Below are 16,599 nucleotides of genomic sequence, written 5' to 3' on the forward strand. Positions count from 1 at the left end.
GGGGGGGCGGGGGGGCAAAAATCCAGTCATGCCTTTGAGCAACTCCAGGTGTGCCCCACCGCCACAGGAGCCTGGGGATGTCCCTGTCACCTCTTTCCTCCTGGTCAAAGCCTGTGGGGAACAAGGTTGGGACCAGTTTCAAGGTTACTTCCCATATGTCTTTGCTGGCAGTGGGAGAGAACGAAGTCCGGTACCACTCCCTGGGCGGGCAGCTCGCTCTGGAGATGTTTGTCCCAGCTGCTCTGCGGCTTGGCCCTGGCACGGGAGGCCACTGTCACTGTCTGATGGCCCCGGGTGCCAAGAGGCCTCCCGGCCCCGCTCCTGAGCCACTGTAGATCCGGGTGGGGGCTGCCACCCCTGAGCCTCACCGGTGTGCGGCAGGGCTGGGAGCCGGTGGTACACGGAGCTGAGAGAGGGGCTTCGGGACGGGGGGGCTGGTTGCAGGGACCCCCCCCGGGCTGGAAGGAAGCCCGAGAGGGCAGAGCAGGAGGTGTAGAGAGAAATAGGGGCCGGGGTCGGTCCTGGGGCGCAGGAGGTGGGTGCTGGGGTCGGGACCAGGGCGGTCGGTCGCAGGACACAGGGGATGATGGGTCGGAGGGTCGGTGCCGTGCGCCGGTCCCGGAGCCCCAGGCACGGCCGGGCGGAGCGGGGGGGCGGTTCCGGTAGTGCCCGCTCCGCCCCGCCCCGCCAGCCCCAGCCCGGTGCCGCACGGCCGGGATGCGGGACCCGGCGGCGGCGGTCCTGGGGGCCGGGAAGCCACGCTGCCGCGGGGGGTCCCGGCGCGGTGAGTGGGGCCCGTACCGGCCACCGGGGCCGGTACCGAGCACCGGAGCCGCCGCTCCTGCCCGGGGCCGGCCCCAAACCCCTGCCCGAGGGGGGGGGGGGGGGGGCTGCGCCCGCGGGGCCCCGCAGCGGGACGGGGGTACCCCGGGGAGTCCGGGGCATGGGGGTACATGTGGAGGTCCCAGATTTGGGGGGGGGGGGGGGTACCGGGGAGATCCCGACCCGCGGGGGGTCCCAGCACAAGGCATGGGGGGGATGGGGTACTGGGGACGAGGGGGTCCCCTGCACCCCACCCACCGGTGCCACTGCTGAGCCCGCTCTGCGCGCAGGGTGCGAGCCCCCACCCTCCGGGTGACCCCTGGACCCCGCCACCCCCCGCCGAGGATGAAGACGCTGGTGAGTACCCGCAGGGACGGAGGGTGCGGGGGTCCCGGGGGGAAGGGAGGGGGGGCGAGGGGCCGGGGGGACCCCACCAGCATCGGGGTGCCGCTGGCCCCTCAAAGCGGTGCTGGGGGAGGGCGCAGCCTGGCAGCTGCCGGTCCCGGCGGGCGGCACGGAGCCCCGGCCCCGTGGAAGCGAGCGAGGCACCGGCACCTCCGCGGCCCCTCGCTGCGCCCCGGCCGACACGCCCCGACACCCGCCCGCGAGGGCCTGGTCGTGCCACATGGCACCGTGGCCGGTGCACGTGGCCGAGCCCAGAGGAACCTTCCCGCTCTGCTTCCAGGTCCGGCTCTTCCTGACGCTGGTGTGCGTGGCAGTGGTCGCTGTGCTGTACGTCCTGCTGTGCTCCCACGCCTGCCTTCGGCCCTGCTGCTGGGCCCCAGCGCAGCGGGGCACCCCCATGGCACCCACCGTCCTCACCTTCCAGGGGTACAGCCGTGTCCCCAGTGGGAAGGTGTGTGGGGATGGGGCAGCACTGGGGCAGCTCTTGACACCCCCCCCCCCCCCCCCCGCCGTGCCTCAGTTTCCTCTTCCTGAGGGAAGGGCGGGCTGGGCTGCGGTGCATCCAGGCGCTGCGGGAGGGAAAGCGGAGCCGACGGCTGATGGTGCTTCTCCCCACAGCCGCTGGAGCGAGCGCTGTGCCACCGCTGCGCCATCGTCTCCAGCTCGGGGCAGATGCTGGGCTCGCGCCTGGGACAGGACATTGACGGGCAGGAGTGCGTCCTACGCATGAACCATGCCCCCACCGCCGGCTACGAGGAGGACGTGGGGACACGGACCACCATCCGGGTGGTGTCGCACACCAGTGTCCCGCTGCTGCTGAGGAACCAGCCCTACTTCTTCCAGCAGTCCCAGGAGACCCTCTACATCATCTGGGGGCCAGCGAAGAAGATGAACCGGGAGAAGGTGGGTGTGACCTACCAGGCGCTGCTGAAGGTGATGGAGACCTACCCCCACCTGCAGATCTACACCCTGACCGAGGAGAAGATGGTGTATTGTGACAACATCTTCCAGAACGAGACAGGGAAGAACAGGTACCACCCACCGGCTCCCGAGGAGCCCCCCTTGGGTCCCCCCACCATAGCACCCGTACCCGCATCAGGCATACGTAGACCGGCTGGGACGGCAGCACCGTGCCACCCGCTCCAGCGCGGCTGCGGTGCTTTGCAGGTTGAAGTCCGGCTCCTTCCTGAGCACGGGCTGGTTCACCATGATCCTGGCCATGGAGCTGTGCGAGCAGATCTGCGTCTTTGGCATGGTCAGCGACAGCTACTGCAGGTGTGTGGGGGGTGGCAGGGGTAGGCATGGGGTGGTCCTGTGTCCCCCCAAACCCTGCACCCACGCTGTCCCCTCCTGCCAGAGAGAAGAACCACTCGAGCGTGCCCTACCACTACTTTGAGAAGGGCCGGCTGGACGAGTGCAGGATGTACCTGATGCACGAGCGAGCTCGCCGCGCCGGGCACCGCTTCATCACCGAGAAAACCATCTTCTCCCGCTGGGCCAAGAGGAGGAACATCGTCTTTGCCCACCCGTCCTGGGCAGGCGGGTAGGACGCCAGCTATGGGGCAAGGTGGCGGGGACCCCGGCAGCGGGGCGGCTGTCATCCTGCAACGTGTCTCTGCTCTGCTGGTGCCATGGTTGAAAGCCTTTTGCCAAGCCCTGGAGAGGGGAGTCTCCATCTCCACAGCAGCAGGGCCAGTTCCCCCAGCCAGTGGGTGGGCTGGGAACCCCCATGTCAATGCACAGGGGTCATGAGCTGGACCCACAGAGCCCCATCAGCTTCGAGTGCCTGTCTGGATGGACCCAGGGTGACCACCAAGGTTTTCTGCTCCCTCTACTGGGATATTTAATGCAGGATTAAACAGTCACGCTGCTGGGCTTCAGCGCGACATGGGGTGGGAGAACTCGGCCCCACCGGGGCCACAAGCCGGTGCCTCTCCCGGGGATGAAGCTTCACCATGGTCCCTGCCCTGAGACCCAGCACTGGCTGTGGGGCACAGGGAGCTGGGGCCATGCCTACCGTCCAGCTGCCCCTGGGCGGGTCCTTGCAGCTCCGGCTGCCTCTGTGCCCCCTGGCCAGGAAGCCCAGGGTCCATGTGTGCCCCGGGGACTCTGAATTGCCTTGTCACAAGTGCCCTTGGATTCAGACCAAAGCAAACGTGGCCATTAAAAGTGTTTTAAAAACTGAGTGGTGCTCTGTGCTGTGCCCCTTTACGGCTGTGGGACACGGGGACAGGGACGGCAGCTGGTCACAGGGCTGCCAGCATCATGGTCCCCTGCCAGGCTATAGATAAGAGAGGGAGGTGATGAGGGGGTAGAGCCGAGCCTCAGCATGGAGGAGGGTGGCAAAAGCTGGAGGTCAAGTTTATTTGGGAACCAGCAGCTGCATCTCTGCACAATGGGCGCTGGCCCAGCGTGGATTTCGTGCTGGGTCCAGGGTGATCCTCAACCCCACAGGGCTTGGTGCTGCTGGGCTGCAGGCAGGATGGCTGCCAGCTCCCGTGTCCCTGGAGAAACGAGACACGCCATGGGCACGTGTGTGGCCCTGAGCCCGGCTGCAGGGAGCTGCCATAGCGGCTCTTTGAACCCGTCACAGATGCCATGTGTTCGGGTGGGCCCAGTGGTGTCTGGGGGGCCAGGGGTGAGCAGGGGGGGCAGAAGGAGCCCCGTTCGCTCCCATTTCAGCTGAGGCCAAGTGCTGGGGTCAAGTGAGGAGTGAGTCCTCTGGGACCTGGGGATGCTCCAGGACAGCTTTCCGCCGGCCAGTGCGCCCAGGAGAGTGCATGGAGCTCTGTGCCTGGTGCTTCAGCTGCCACGGCCCCACGCAGGGAAGGGCATCCCTAGCGCAGCAGACCCGAAATCCCTCCGGACAGGCGTCAGCAGGTCCCTGTCAGCGGTGGAGCCCCCTCCTCGCCCCACGAAATCCCCCACAGAGGGGCCCTGTGCTGCCCGGCCAGCGCGGGGCGGGGGAGAGGCCGCGGCATCCCAACAACGTGGCCCTGCGCCAGCAGCGGGTCAGGCACCACGTGCTGCTCTGGCACCCGCGGGCAGCACTGCCGCCCCCCCCCACTCACACCCCCCCCCGCCGCTGCCCGCACCGGTACCCTCGGGGGCGGACGACGGGACTGGCCAGGCCCCAGAGGTGGGGGCAGCCACGAACTGGCCCGGCGCGGTGAGGGCGGCACTAGGACCCCCGCGGCGCTCCCCGGTCCCGGGCGGGCGGCACTAGGACCCCCGCGGCGCTCCCCGGTCCCGGGCGGCGCGCGGCTCCCGGGGCTCCGTGCGCGCGCGGCGGCAGCGGCGGCGGCCCCGGGGCGGGCGGTGGCGGCGGCGGCGGCAGCAGCAGCAGCAGCAGCAGCATCGCAGCGCAGTGCGGAGCGGAGCGGAGCGGGCGGTGGACCCGGCGTGTCCTCTCCGGACCCGTTTAGCCGGTGCGGGGGTCGGTAAAAGGCGACGTGGCCGGGCGGAGGAGCGGCTCCCGCCCCGCGGTTCCGGTGCACGGTGGATGGATGGGGGCGGGGGGGAGCGTGCACCGTGCTGGTACGCGGGGAAAGGGCCGTCTCCTCCCCGGCTGGATGCAGCCGAGCTCCGGCCTGTCCGGTTCCTGCAAAACGGGGCTGCCGGGGGCTGGGGGGGGCTGCCGGGGAAGGGGAGGGGGGGCTGCCCCCCGGGGAGCAGCGGCTGCCCCCCGGGGAGCAGCGGGGGCTGCATGCCGGGGTGAGGGAGGGTTTCCACGTAGGAGGGAGGTTTGCATCCCGGGGGAGGGCTTTCACTTCCCGGGGTGCAGGAGGGTTTGCATCCGGGGCTGGGGAACACCGGCACGGGAGGGGGGGGGGGGGGGGGGTGTGCAGGGGGATTTGCCCCCCGGGGGTGCAGAGGAAGGGGGAGCGGGTTCGGATCGGCCTTTCCCCGGCAGAGCAGCGATGTGACCCCCGGGGCGCCGCCATGGCCGTGCTCGCTGGTGGGGCCTGGCAGCCCCCCGCAGCCCGCGGGGCGGAGGAGAAGATGACGGGCCCCCCCGCACCGGTCACCGCCCGCTGCAGATGAGACCCCCCACCCAGGTAAGGCCCGCGGGGTCCCCGCTCTGGGGTCACCCGTGGCCCGAGTGCTCTGGAGGGAGCAAAGCGGGGTGCGGGAGCAGAAGCGGGGGTCCCGGCTCTGCTCCCCGGTGGGGTCCCGACTCTGCTCCCCAGCCCGTGCACGGTGCGGCCCCTTTGCACCCACACGCCAGGCCGTGGCTTGGGCTCCCTGGGCAGGGTGGCACCTTCCTGGGCATCCACACCAGCCCTGAGAGCCCTTTGGGGTCCCCGGTCCCCCCAAGGGTTGGACCCAGGTGATGACGAACAGGCTGCTGTGTAATTTTCCATCCCTGCCTCCCCCAGGGCAATTAGTAAAGAGGCTTCAATTTTTATTTTTTTTTTTTCGTTTCCAATTGTTCCGCATACTCCAGGAGTGGCCGTGGCTCACTAATGAGGACTTGGAAATTAATAAATGGGGTCAGTCCATTTCTGTGAGCCCAGGCGAGTGGGTATTTGAGCAGGTCCCCTCGGGGGTGAGCACCCAGGCTGCACCCCTCACACCTTGGACTCTGGGGCTAGAGAGGTCCCTGCTGGTTCTGGCTGGATTTGAGCCCATGCGTGAGCTGAGTTGGGCAGGTCTCAGTTCTTCCCCCCTCCCTGGTCTGAACCTCCGTGCGGTTGTTTTAATGGGATTTCGCCACACGAGCGGCAGGTTTACCCTCCCTGACCCTGCGGGTTTGAGCAGCTTTGGCCCCACTGGCGAGGGAAAATCCCTCCCGGAAGCCCAGCCCACCGCCGGGATCTCCCTGGCACGAGCCACAGCCAGGTTCAGCTCCTCTGCACCGCAGAGCCTGCCCGGCCTCTGCCCACGGCGTTTCCCTTCCCCACACCAGTGCCGGGGTTTGTCCTCCCCTTGAAAGGGGGACCCAGGGGTTCAGCTGGGTGCCCACCCCGTGGGGCTCTGGTCTGGCATGGCTGAGCCGCGCTGCCTGGCGGCTCACCCCGTGTCCCCGGCAGTCTGGGGACAGGAGCCCGAGTGCGGCGGCGAGGGGCTGGCGCTGGGGTGACCATGTGCCTTGCAGGTGCTCGCGGGACGCCGTCCATTGCTGCGCATCGAGGCCGGCGTAGAGACATGAGCGGCAGCACGGTGAGTGCCGGGGCGTCACCCTGGGGACAGCGGGCATCTCCCTGGGGACAGCGGGCATCTCCCTGGGGACACTGGGCATCCCGCTGGAGATGCTGCGGGGAGCGGGACCGGATGGTGATGCCCCGCGGGGTGGGGGCAGCGGCTGATGCTCTCCCCCCACCCGCAGAGCCAGCGCGCCGCCGCCCTGGGGGTCCTCTTTGCCCTGATCATGTTGCTGATCATCTACAGCTCCGGCAGCGGGAGCGAGGTCTTCCCCTACAGCCGCCTGCGGGGCAGAGCCCGCCGGCCCCCCGACCTCAAGAAGTGGGGGGTGAAAAGCGGGTACCTGCCCGCCTGCGGGAACAAGGTACGGGCTGGGTGACAGGGTCCGGCCTGGGTGGCAGGCGCAGGATCTGTCTCTCTGCTGACATCCAGCCAAATCGTCCCCTCGGGTGGGACAGTGGCTCTGCAGGGGATGGTGGTGCCTTGTCCCCTGTCCCAGCTCCATCCCTCCCCGCCGGGTTGCGGTGGCACCAAAAGTCACTCGCTCACGGCGCTTGTCATCACCAGACCCTGACTGCCCGCTGCCACCAGTGCGTCATCGTCACCAGCTCCAGCCACCTCCTGGGCACCCGCCTGGGCACGGCCATCGACGGGGCTGAGTGCACCATACGCATGAACGACGCTCCCACCACAGGCTACGAGGTCGACGTGGGCAACAAGACCACCTTCCGTGTGGTGGCCCACTCCAGCCTCTACCGCGTCCTCAAGCGGCCCCAGGAGTTTGTCAACAAGACCCCGGAGACCATCTTCATCTTCTGGGGGCCGCCCGCCAAGATGCAAAAGAGCCTCCTGAAAATCATCCAGCGCGTCAGCGCCTCCTTCCCCAACATGACGGCCTACATCGTCTCCCCCGGCCGCATGAAGCAGTTTGATGACCTGTTTCGGGGGGAGACAGGGAAGGACAGGTACCTCGGAGCCTCCTCCAGCACAATGTCCCCCCCCTTTTTCCGGGTCCCCGGGGCAGAGCTGGCTCTTGGGGCTGCTCCATGGGATGGGCTGCTGCACCAGGCTGGGGGTCCGTGAGGCAGGTTGGGGACCCTGGGGGGTTCGTCACCTACATCACCTCTTGCCCCTGTCCCCCCCACCCCGTTTCTCCTCCCCAGGGAAAAGTCACGCTCATGGCTCAGCACCGGCTGGTTCACTATGGTGATAGCGGTGGAGCTGTGCGACGCCGTCCACGTCTACGGCATGGTGCCGCCCAACTACTGCGGGTAAGGAGAACCCCGAGCCCCCACCCCGGCCCCCTGGCTCCACCGTGAGGCTCACCCTATGCTTCCCCCCACCTCTGCAGGCGCCGGCCCCCGCCCCGCCGCCTGCCCTACCACTACTACGAGCCGAAGGGCCCCGACGAGTGCACAACCTACATCCACAACGAGCGGAGCCACAAGGGCAACCACCACCGCTTCATCACCGAGAAGCGGGTCTTCGCCAGCTGGGCTGGCCTCTACAACATCACCTTCTCCCACCCCACCTGGCCCTAGGGGCTGTCCCCCCTACCCCCAGCCGGGCAGACCCCTGGAGCTGGGAGGGATGGGGGTTCCCCTGCCATCCCCCAGGGAGCAGGGGGAGCCAGGCATTGGGGTGTCAGCGGGTGACTCCCGCAGGACCACCGCCGTTGTGCACGGTGGCTGCTCGCACCCGGGATGTGTTTGGTTTCGAGCTGGTTTTTTGGGGGTAGCCAGGTGGTGAGTGCAGGGCTTGGGGATTTGGGGTGGTGTGGGCAGGAGGTGTGCAGGTGAGATCCTGCCCAATCCTGGTCCAGATCTGTTGCAGCCCCTGCGAGCGCACAGAGGGGGTGCAGGGTTCCCTCGGCTCATTTTGGGGTTGCATCACTTCTGGGGCCACCATAGAGACTGTTTCCCCCGACCCCCTGGGTGGGGGGACTCCTTCTTGGGGTTCATCCCCCCTCTGCCATCCCCAGCACCCCGATCCCAGTCCACAGGCATCTTTCCTTCAGCTGAACCCCACAGTTTTCGGTGGGACCCCACGGGGGTGACACTGCCATCCTTGGTGCCCCAGCACCCCAAAAAACACCCAGCCCCTCCCAGCACTGCTGTGCCCCACACCCACACTGCCAAAACCTTTTCTAACTGAGCGATGGGATTTTGGGGGGCTTTTGGGGTTTTTTTTCCTCCCTGCTTCTGGTCCCAGGGTTTGTATTTGGGTTTCCCGGCCAAAGGGGCAAGCAGGGGCTGCTCGTTAGTGGTAACGAAGGGGCTGGCAGCAGCCTGTGGCTGGGTCCTCATCATTTATTAACTGCTTATAAACTGTTTAGAAGTGGGTACGTAGTGGCAGGGGGGGCAGCAGCGCCCCTTGGCACCCTACACTGGATTTTGTTATTAATTTATCTTCAGCAAAGTCAGTTTGGGGAAAATAGCTAAATACAACGTGTTTGCGTGCTGAGCCCTGGTAGGGCTCTGTGCCTCAGTTTCCCTCTGGCTGTGGTCCATCCCCATTGCAACACTGGGACTTTGGGGGACTCGGTGCCAGGGGGATCGGCGGGGCGCCTGCGTTTTGTAATGGTTTGTACAGGAATAAATATTGCTGCAGTCTGTTGCCTTGGGCCCTGGCTCCAGGCTGGGTTTTTGGGGCTGGGCAAGGGGTGCCAGCAGTGCCATCGCAGGGGGTCTCAGGGCCCTGGGGACCCCCAGCCCACAGCGGTACTGGCCCCAGGCACTCAGGAGGATGTGGGAAGGGGACCCGGTGTGTCCAGGGGGGACCCATGTCCAGCAGCCGGGTGACCCCAGTTGTGGGCCATCCCCCCAGTGCCTGCCCTGGAGTGGGTGGCAGCTGAGACCTCCCCAACTCGTGTCCCCCCCAGCCAGCTGCCCTGGGGTCGTGGGGCCTTGGGACAGGGTCTCTGCAGCCACAGGAGGAGGAGGAGGAGGAAGGGCAGGGAAGGCCGCTGCACCCCTGGGGCTTTAACACCCCCCCTCCGGGGTTGGCAGGGTGGGGGTGCTGCGGGTGGATGGTGACATGGGGATGGGGAGCCCCGGGGGATGCCTCAGGGTCCCCAAACCCAGCAGGGTAGAGGTTCCCCCCGCAGATGGGGAAACTGAGGCACGGGGGGGGGGGGGGGGGGGCGGGACGGCGCAGCCCCCCCGGCCCGGGGGGGTGGGGTGGGGGGGCGGATCCGCACCCCTCGGCCGTGCAAGGGTTAACCGCATCTCCTCCTCCAGCCCCGGGCCGGCACGAGCAGGACCGGTGCTACGGGGGGCGGTGTCGTCGTCGTGTCCGTTGTTCCCCCCCCCCCGCCCCGCTGCCCGTCCCGCTGCCCGTTCCCTGCCCGCCGGGCGGCAGCGGCCCCGCTCCCGGCGTGCACCGCGGCGCCAGCCATCTCCATATAACGGTAAAAATAGCCGGGCAGGACAGACAGCGGGCAGGACAGACAGCGGGCAGGACAGCAGGCAGCTGCCCGGCCCCGCGCCCAGAGGTCAGTGTCCGCGTCCCCCCCCGGGGCTGGGGGGTCCCGGTGTCGCAGCCCCGCCCGGCCCCGGCCTCGGGGAGGGGGCTCACTGCGGCACCGGCGTTTGGGGGGTGCCCGCCGATGGCTGCCCGGGCGGTCCCTGTCCCCGGGGAGGGTCTGGTAGCATCGGCTGGGGACGGGGAGGGCATTGGAAGGTGATGCTGAGGGGCTTGCATGGGGTGCTGGGGGCATTGGTGCTGAGGTGCTTGCATGGGGTGCTGGGGAGCTTGCAGGGGGTACCGGGGGGGCTTGCAGGGGGTGCTGGAGCCATTGCATGGGGTGCTAGGGGCTTTGCTGGAGCCATTGCAGGGGGTACGGGGAGCTTGCAGGGCGTGCTGAAGCTATTGCCTCTGTGCTGGGGGGCTTGCATGGGGTGTTGGAACCATTGCATGGGTGCTGAGGGGCTTGCAGGGGGTACTGGGGAGCTTGCAAGGCATTGCATGGGGTGCTGGGGGTCTTGCATGGGGTGCTGGAGCCATTGCCTCGGTGCTGGAAGCACTTGCATGGGGTGCTGGAACCATTGTCTCAGTGCTGGGGGGCTTGCAGAGGGTGCTGGGGGGCTTGCAGAGGGTGCTGAGGGGCTTGCATGGGGTGCTGGAGGCACTTGCATGGGGTGCTGGAGCCATTGCCTCGGTGCTGGGGGGCTTGCCTCGGGTGCTGGGGGGCTTGCACGGGGTGCTGGAACCATTGTCTCGGTGCTGGGGGGCTTGCAGAGGGTGCTGGGTGGCTTGCACGGGGTGCTGGAACCATTGTCTCGGTGCTGGGGGGCTTGCAGAGGGTGCTGAGGGGCTTGCATGGGGTGCTGGAGCCATTGCCTTGGTGCTGGGGGGCTTGCCTCGGGTGCTGGGCGGCTTGCACGGGGTGCTGGAACCATTGTCTCGGTGCTGGGGGGCTTGCAGAGGGTGCTGGGGGGCTTGCATGGGGTGCTGGAGCCATTGCCTCGGTGCTGGGGGACTTGCAGGGGGTGCTGGAGCTATGCAGGGGGTGCTGGGGGGCTTGCATGAGGTGTTGGAAGGATTGCAGAGGTGCTGGAACAGCCCAGTTCTGGGTCTGGGGTCCTGGGTGTGGAGGGAAGCTGGATGCTGATGGGATGGGGTAGGGAGTGGGTGGGTGGGGTGAGATTGGTGGAAGCACCCTGGGCTGCATCCCACGATGGCCTTTGTTGGGGAGTCCCAGGCCACGCTGCACCCCACATCCAGCCCCCTCCCCAGCCCTGACCCGCCGGGCTCCCTGGTCAGCACCCGCTCCCCGTTTCCTCCGGATCTCTGCATCACCCTCACCCTGCACCCATGGGCCCAGCGCTGCGCTGGATCAGGCCCCAAACCCCCACTGAGGGCCAGGGCTACCCCCAGCCCCCCATGGCCCATCCAAGGTCGGTGCCAGGGTTCCTGGAGCTTGGCACCCCTCCCACGATGAGGGACCCCTCAGGCCCTGCCCCCTCCCAGACCCCGCGGGGGCCATCTCAGGCTTCAGCCCCACAGCGCGGGTGGGACGTGACCCGGTGCCGGTTTCAGCCCGGCCATACTTGGCCTCTGCCCTTTCCCGGCTGTAACACAACCTCGTCAGCAGCCGCCGGCTCGTTTGGCCGCGGGATGTCCCATCCCGGCACCCAGTCTGGCCAGTTTGGGGTGACGTGGTGCAACCAAGCAGGTCGGGTGCTGCGGGGCTGGGTGTGGGCAGGCAGGGTGGCCAAACCTCGCCCCGAGATGATGGGAATGCAATGGGGTGCTGCAAGCCCCCCCCTTAGGGTACCCCCCTAAAAAATGAGCCTGGGGGGGATGCTGCCTCCATCACTCGGTGTCCTGGTGACACCGGTCAACCCAAGCTGGTTTCTGGCTGCCAGGCAGCACCCCAGGCACGGGGATGTGGTCAGGGCAGGGGAGGGAACCGGTAACGTCACTGCGCGTCACCCGGCATGGGGAAGCCCTCACCGCAGCCGGATGGGGCGGGTGGCTGCCGGGAGCCAGGTAGGTGATGGCTGTGCGAGCAGAAGTCCTGAGCTCCCTATTTTGGGGCCAGACTGGGGCCCTAAAGACCTGAGCTCCAGCTTGACCATGGAGCTGGGCACTGGCGTGGCAGGGAAGGGAGAGCCTTGGGGACCTGCGTGTCGCAGCCATGCTGAGTTATTCGTCCCGCTCTTCTCTCGCAGCCTGAAGTGCTCCTGTGCCTGGACCGCGGCAGCATGTCGACAGGTGAGTGCTCCATCCACCTTGCATCCATCCCCCATGCATGCATCCCCTTGTCCCCCCTGCATCTGACCCCCTTTGCGTCCATCTCCCTGCCCCCTTTGTATCCATCCCCCCGTATCTGTCCCCGCCATCCCCCCATGCATCTGTCCTTCTTCCACACGTCTCCTCCATCCCCTTTGCATCCGTCCCATTTGTCCCTTGCATCCATCCCCTCGGTTCCCTTTGCATCCCGCTCCTCCATCCCCCCTTCCATCGCTCCCCCATGTCCCCCACCGTACATCCCTCCACTCTGTCTATCCCCCACGTGCCCCACGTCCCCTTGGTCCCTGCCAGCCACTTGGCTCCATCCCCAGTCCTCGGGATCGCCGGGTGCTGGAGGAGTTGAAATTTCAGCCGGCTGTAATCAGGAGATGGGAGAGTGGCCCCGGAGCGGCTCAGCTTTATTTTTAGCCCTGCCGGCCCCTGCAGCGTCGCACCCCGGCGTCACCCCGTACCATGGCTGGGCTGGATCCTGCAGGTGGTGGGAAAGCTGCGCCTGGGCGTTCGACAGGAGACAGGGTGGCTAGTGCCACCTGCACGATGGCCACCAGGTCCAGGGACCGATGCTGGGGTTCAGGGAGTGCCGGGTGTCACGCCAGGCGCTCGAGGTGGCCACGCCAAGCTGAGCCTGCCCCAGCCCCCGTTAGCCCGCCGGTGTGACAAGCCAGCCCCAGGGATGGATCTGGCCGGTCCCCGCGCGCGGTGGAGCCGTGGACAGTGACCATCTCCCGGACACGGCGCAGCAGTGGGATTCCAGCCCTGCGGCCGAGGCGCCATGGGGTCCTTGTGCTCAGCCATGTCCAGCCCGGCTGTCCCAACCCACCCAGGTGATGAGGACAAGGGGAACACATGGCTGCTTCCCTCTCCACCTTCTCCCCCCGCCCAGGGCGCTGGGATCAGTCCCCTCCATCCCCAGGGGTGCCTGTCCTGGATCTGGCACCCCCTGGGGACACCTCGCTCCCTGAGGAGCTTTCTGGCTTTTGATAATTATTTTTTGCCTTCCTCTCCTCCAGAAAAACTCAAGCACCACAAAATCATCTTCGTGGTGGGTAAGTCTGTGTCCGGGTCCTGTCGCTGGTGGGGTCAAGGGTACGGCCCAGTCCTTTCCCCCTGCACTTCTGGGGAGCAGCCCGTGCCTGGGGCTGGGGAGTCAGGGCTGGAGGCTGAGGCTGTGGCACCTCCACTGTCCCCAGGCACTGTGGGGTGGCCGTGGCTCCAGCCCAGCTCCTTAAGGCTGCAGTGGGGTGTGCTGGGACTTGAGGGCACCTCTGGCCCGGCATGGGGTGGCTGCGCCTAAGATGATGTGACAGCAAACACGTTGGGGGTGATCTCCTGGGTGCCATCAGGCAGTGGTGATGTCCTTGGAGCTGATGGGGGGGTGGTGGCCAGGTGCCAGCAGGGTGGTGATGTCCTGGGTCCTGGATGGGGTGGTGATCTCATGGGTGCCATCAGGCAACGGTGTCCTGGGTGCTGATACCCTGGGTGCTACTGGGACAGTGACATCCAGGTGCTGATGGGGTGGTGGTGGTGTCCCAACTGCCAACAAGGTAGTGATGCCCTGGTGCCCACGTGCCGATTGCCAGCAGCCCATGCCACCCCCAAGCATTTGGCACCCCCCAGCCCACCCCAGGAACAGCTCTCCCCATCCATCTGGTGCTGGGCTTGGGGATGCCAACCTCCATTCCGCCAGGTTCCGGGGACTCCTGTGGGTCTGTGCTGCTGCTTCCACATACCCCTCCGGCTCCTTACCCATGGCTTGGCACCCTTGGGTGACTTGCAGGTGGCCCCGGCTCGGGGAAGGGGACCCAGTGTGAGAAGATCGTGCAGAAGTATGGCTACACCCACCTCTCCACGGGGGACCTGCTGCGGGCAGAGGTCAGCTCAGGCTCGGAGCGGGGCAAGAAGCTGCAGGCCATCATGGAGAAGGGCGAGCTCGTGCCCCTGGTGAGTCCACACAGGCTGCCACACAGTGGGACAGGCAAGCAGGGGTGGCTGTGGGGACACCAGATACCACGGTGATGGTTGTCACGTGGCCTGAGCTACCTCCATGCCTGCCACCCCAGGGGGAGGTTGCATCAGGGATTGGGGTTGCTGGCCTTGTCCCTGGCAGCTCTGTCCTCCCCTCCCCAGGACACGGTGCTGGACATGCTGCGGGACGCCATGGTGGCCAAAGCAGACGTGTCCAAGGGCTTCCTCATCGACGGCTACCCCCGCGAGGTGAAGCAGGGAGAGGAGTTTGAGAAGAAGGTGAGGGCTGATGCCATGCCATGCCACCTGCCATCCATGCAGAGCATCTCCATGGTTCCGGCAGCAGCCTGGCCTCCCCATCCCAGCCAAGATCACATCCCAAAGGGGTCTAAACTGGGCACCATCCAAGCCAGCAGGTCCCCCTTCCTTGGGGACAGCCTGTGCCCTGGGTGCGGTGGGGGGACACCTCTCCAGGACGTCCTCAGGCTGACAGAGGGTGACCATGGCGCTGGCCTGATGGTGATGATAGAGAGCCAGGACTTGGCTGTGGAGTCCCTCTGTTCCTCTGCGTGGGTCTGGGGTGTCCTGGTGGACCCAGACCCACATGGAGGGTGGCAGAGGGTGGTGTGGGAGCATCTGTCACATCCATTGCACCCCAAACCAGACCCGTGCCAGCTTGGCTCAGTGACAACTGTGTCCCTTCTGCCCACAGATCGCCCCCCCCACGCTGCTGCTCTATGTGGACGCAGGGAAGGAGACGATGGTGAAACGCCTGCTGAAGCGAGGCGAGACCAGCGGGCGGGTGGACGACAACGAGGAGACCATCAAGAAACGCTTGGAGACTTACTACAAGGCCACCGAGCCCGTCATCGCCTTCTACAAGAGCAGAGGCATTGTCCGCCAGGTAAGCGGGGACACGGCTGGTGCTGACACCCTCCAGCCCCACGGCTCGGGGCGCACGTGGTTTGAGGGCAGGGGAAGTGATGGATGGGGGTGACAAGGGAAGGGGGAAAAAAATCAATCCTGACTCATTCGGGGTGGGCTTGACCCCTCTGGTACCCCACACGGAGACCCCTCCAAGGCTGGGCCTGCACCCCTTTGTCTTAAATTGGCCCTGATCTCTCCACCCATGGCCAAAATCCATCCCTGGAAGAGCTCTGGTCTCGGGTGAGCCCCTCAGCTAACCCCTCCCCACCCAGCTCAACGCCGAGGGCTCCGTGGAGGAGGTTTTCCAGCAGGTCTGCTCCCACCTCGACAGCCTGTAGCCGAACCCCCGGCCCCACTCCCCCCGGCGCACTCCGGCAGAGACAGCGGAAGCGGCTTTATCCTGTTTTCGTGGACGGAGCCACGCGGAGGAAATTTCAAGGACATTGTGTTTGGCTCTTTCCCGTCTCTCCCCAGTAAAGTTCACTTTAATGAGCCCAGACTTTATCTTTTTCTTCTGTCGCAGGAAATGAGTTTTTCTTTCCAGAGATTTTTTTTTTTTTTTTTTTTTTTTTCCTCCCCCCTGTCGTCCCCCCCCAGCCCCTCTGGAGCTGATTAAGGGCAGGAAGCGGGTGTTTATCCCACCGGGGCAGCGGGATGCTGCCCTCCGAGGAAGGGAGGGAGCATCCCAGCCACTCGCCCAGGCTTCCCAGTCCAGGGGCCTGCGGCTGCAGCCGGTCCCACTCACCCCAATCCTGTCCCACTTGCTGAACCCCCTTGTGCTCTGGGTGTGTGTCCCTAGAGCCCAAGGCAGCATCCGAGCCGTATCCTGCACCTGAATCCCTTCCCCCTGGCTCTCCCGCAGGCTGCCAGGGGCTGGGGGCAGCCAGATGCAGCCCCCGCCATGCTGGGATGGGGGTCTCTACCACTTTCATGCCTCGGCGTTTCCTTGTTTCTTTTGGCTGTCGGGGTTTTTCAGGGTACGTGATAGCTGCGATGTGGTGTCTCAGGGTGCTACGCTGCCCCGGAGTGGGGTGCTCCTTACCCAGCTGCTCCTGGGCACCCACTGCCCTCAGTGCCACCTCCCAGCCCGGGCTACAACCCTGTCCCCAGAGGCAGAGGGATGTGCTGGGGCCACCTAGCTGAGCCCGGCCACCAGGCTGGGTGTCCTTGTGGGTGGGGGACAGGGTGGGGGTCCTCATGGGTGGGTGAATCACAGGGCCGCAGCAGACAAGCAGTTGGGGATGCTGGGGGGGGGGGGCGAAATGAGGATTTGGGGGCTCCCCAGCATGCACAGAGCTGCCCAGGCACGGCATCATAGCAGAGGGGCTGCGCCAGGGCTTGGGGTGTACCCAAGGAGGCAGCAGAGCTGTGACCCGGGCAGGGCCCCCCACCACTCATTTTTGGGCTGCTGGGAGCCAGGCATAGAGCCAGGGGTCTGGGGAGGGTGACAGCACCGGGGTCAGCCGAGGCCACGGGGTCAGAGCAGAGGAAGGAACAGAGCAGGAAAACAAAAATCCCCGAGAAGAAAACCCAAACCCTCCAGGCTCCGACGTCAGGCCCGTGCCCGGGAGGCAAAGG

General features: G+C 66.5%; 3 protein-coding genes across 4 annotated transcripts; all 3 read left to right on the top strand.

Annotated features, from left to right (window-relative positions):
* Positions 1-1,167: 1,167 nt before the first annotated feature.
* Positions 1,168-2,774, top strand: ST6GALNAC4 (ST6 N-acetylgalactosaminide alpha-2,6-sialyltransferase 4). Of its 2 annotated transcripts, none has more exons than XM_086475743.1 (5): positions 1,168-1,179; positions 1,508-1,678; positions 1,846-2,258; positions 2,374-2,502; positions 2,585-2,774. In XM_086475743.1, exons 1-5 carry the CDS (start codon positions 1,168-1,170, stop codon positions 2,772-2,774), a joined length of 915 nt encoding a protein of 304 aa, XP_086331869.1. The 2 variants fall into 2 exon arrangements, with proteins under 2 accessions (XP_086331869.1, XP_086331871.1); XM_086475745.1 differs by having other exon boundaries at positions 2,395-2,502.
* A 3,601-nt stretch (positions 2,775-6,375) lies between these two features.
* Positions 6,376-7,913, top strand: ST6GALNAC6 (ST6 N-acetylgalactosaminide alpha-2,6-sialyltransferase 6). Its single transcript, XM_086475714.1, has 5 exons — positions 6,376-6,390; positions 6,557-6,736; positions 6,940-7,337; positions 7,536-7,643; positions 7,724-7,913. The coding sequence occupies exons 1-5, from the start codon at positions 6,376-6,378 to the stop codon at positions 7,911-7,913; spliced, it is 891 nt and encodes a 296-aa protein (XP_086331840.1).
* A 3,925-nt stretch (positions 7,914-11,838) lies between these two features.
* AK1 (adenylate kinase 1) lies at positions 11,839-15,364 on the top strand. The gene is made up of 7 exons (XM_086475756.1): positions 11,839-11,865; positions 12,048-12,090; positions 13,140-13,175; positions 13,907-14,070; positions 14,257-14,373; positions 14,807-14,998; positions 15,294-15,364. Exons 1-7 carry the CDS (start codon positions 11,839-11,841, stop codon positions 15,357-15,359), a joined length of 645 nt encoding a protein of 214 aa, XP_086331882.1. The 3' UTR covers positions 15,360-15,364.
* Positions 15,365-16,599: the final 1,235 nt, after the last annotated feature.

The sequence above is a fragment of the Leptosomus discolor genome, chromosome 19, assembly GCF_034619465.1.
Source record: "Leptosomus discolor isolate bLepDis1 chromosome 19, bLepDis1.hap2, whole genome shotgun sequence".
Lineage (NCBI taxonomy): Eukaryota > Metazoa > Chordata > Aves > Leptosomiformes > Leptosomidae > Leptosomus > Leptosomus discolor.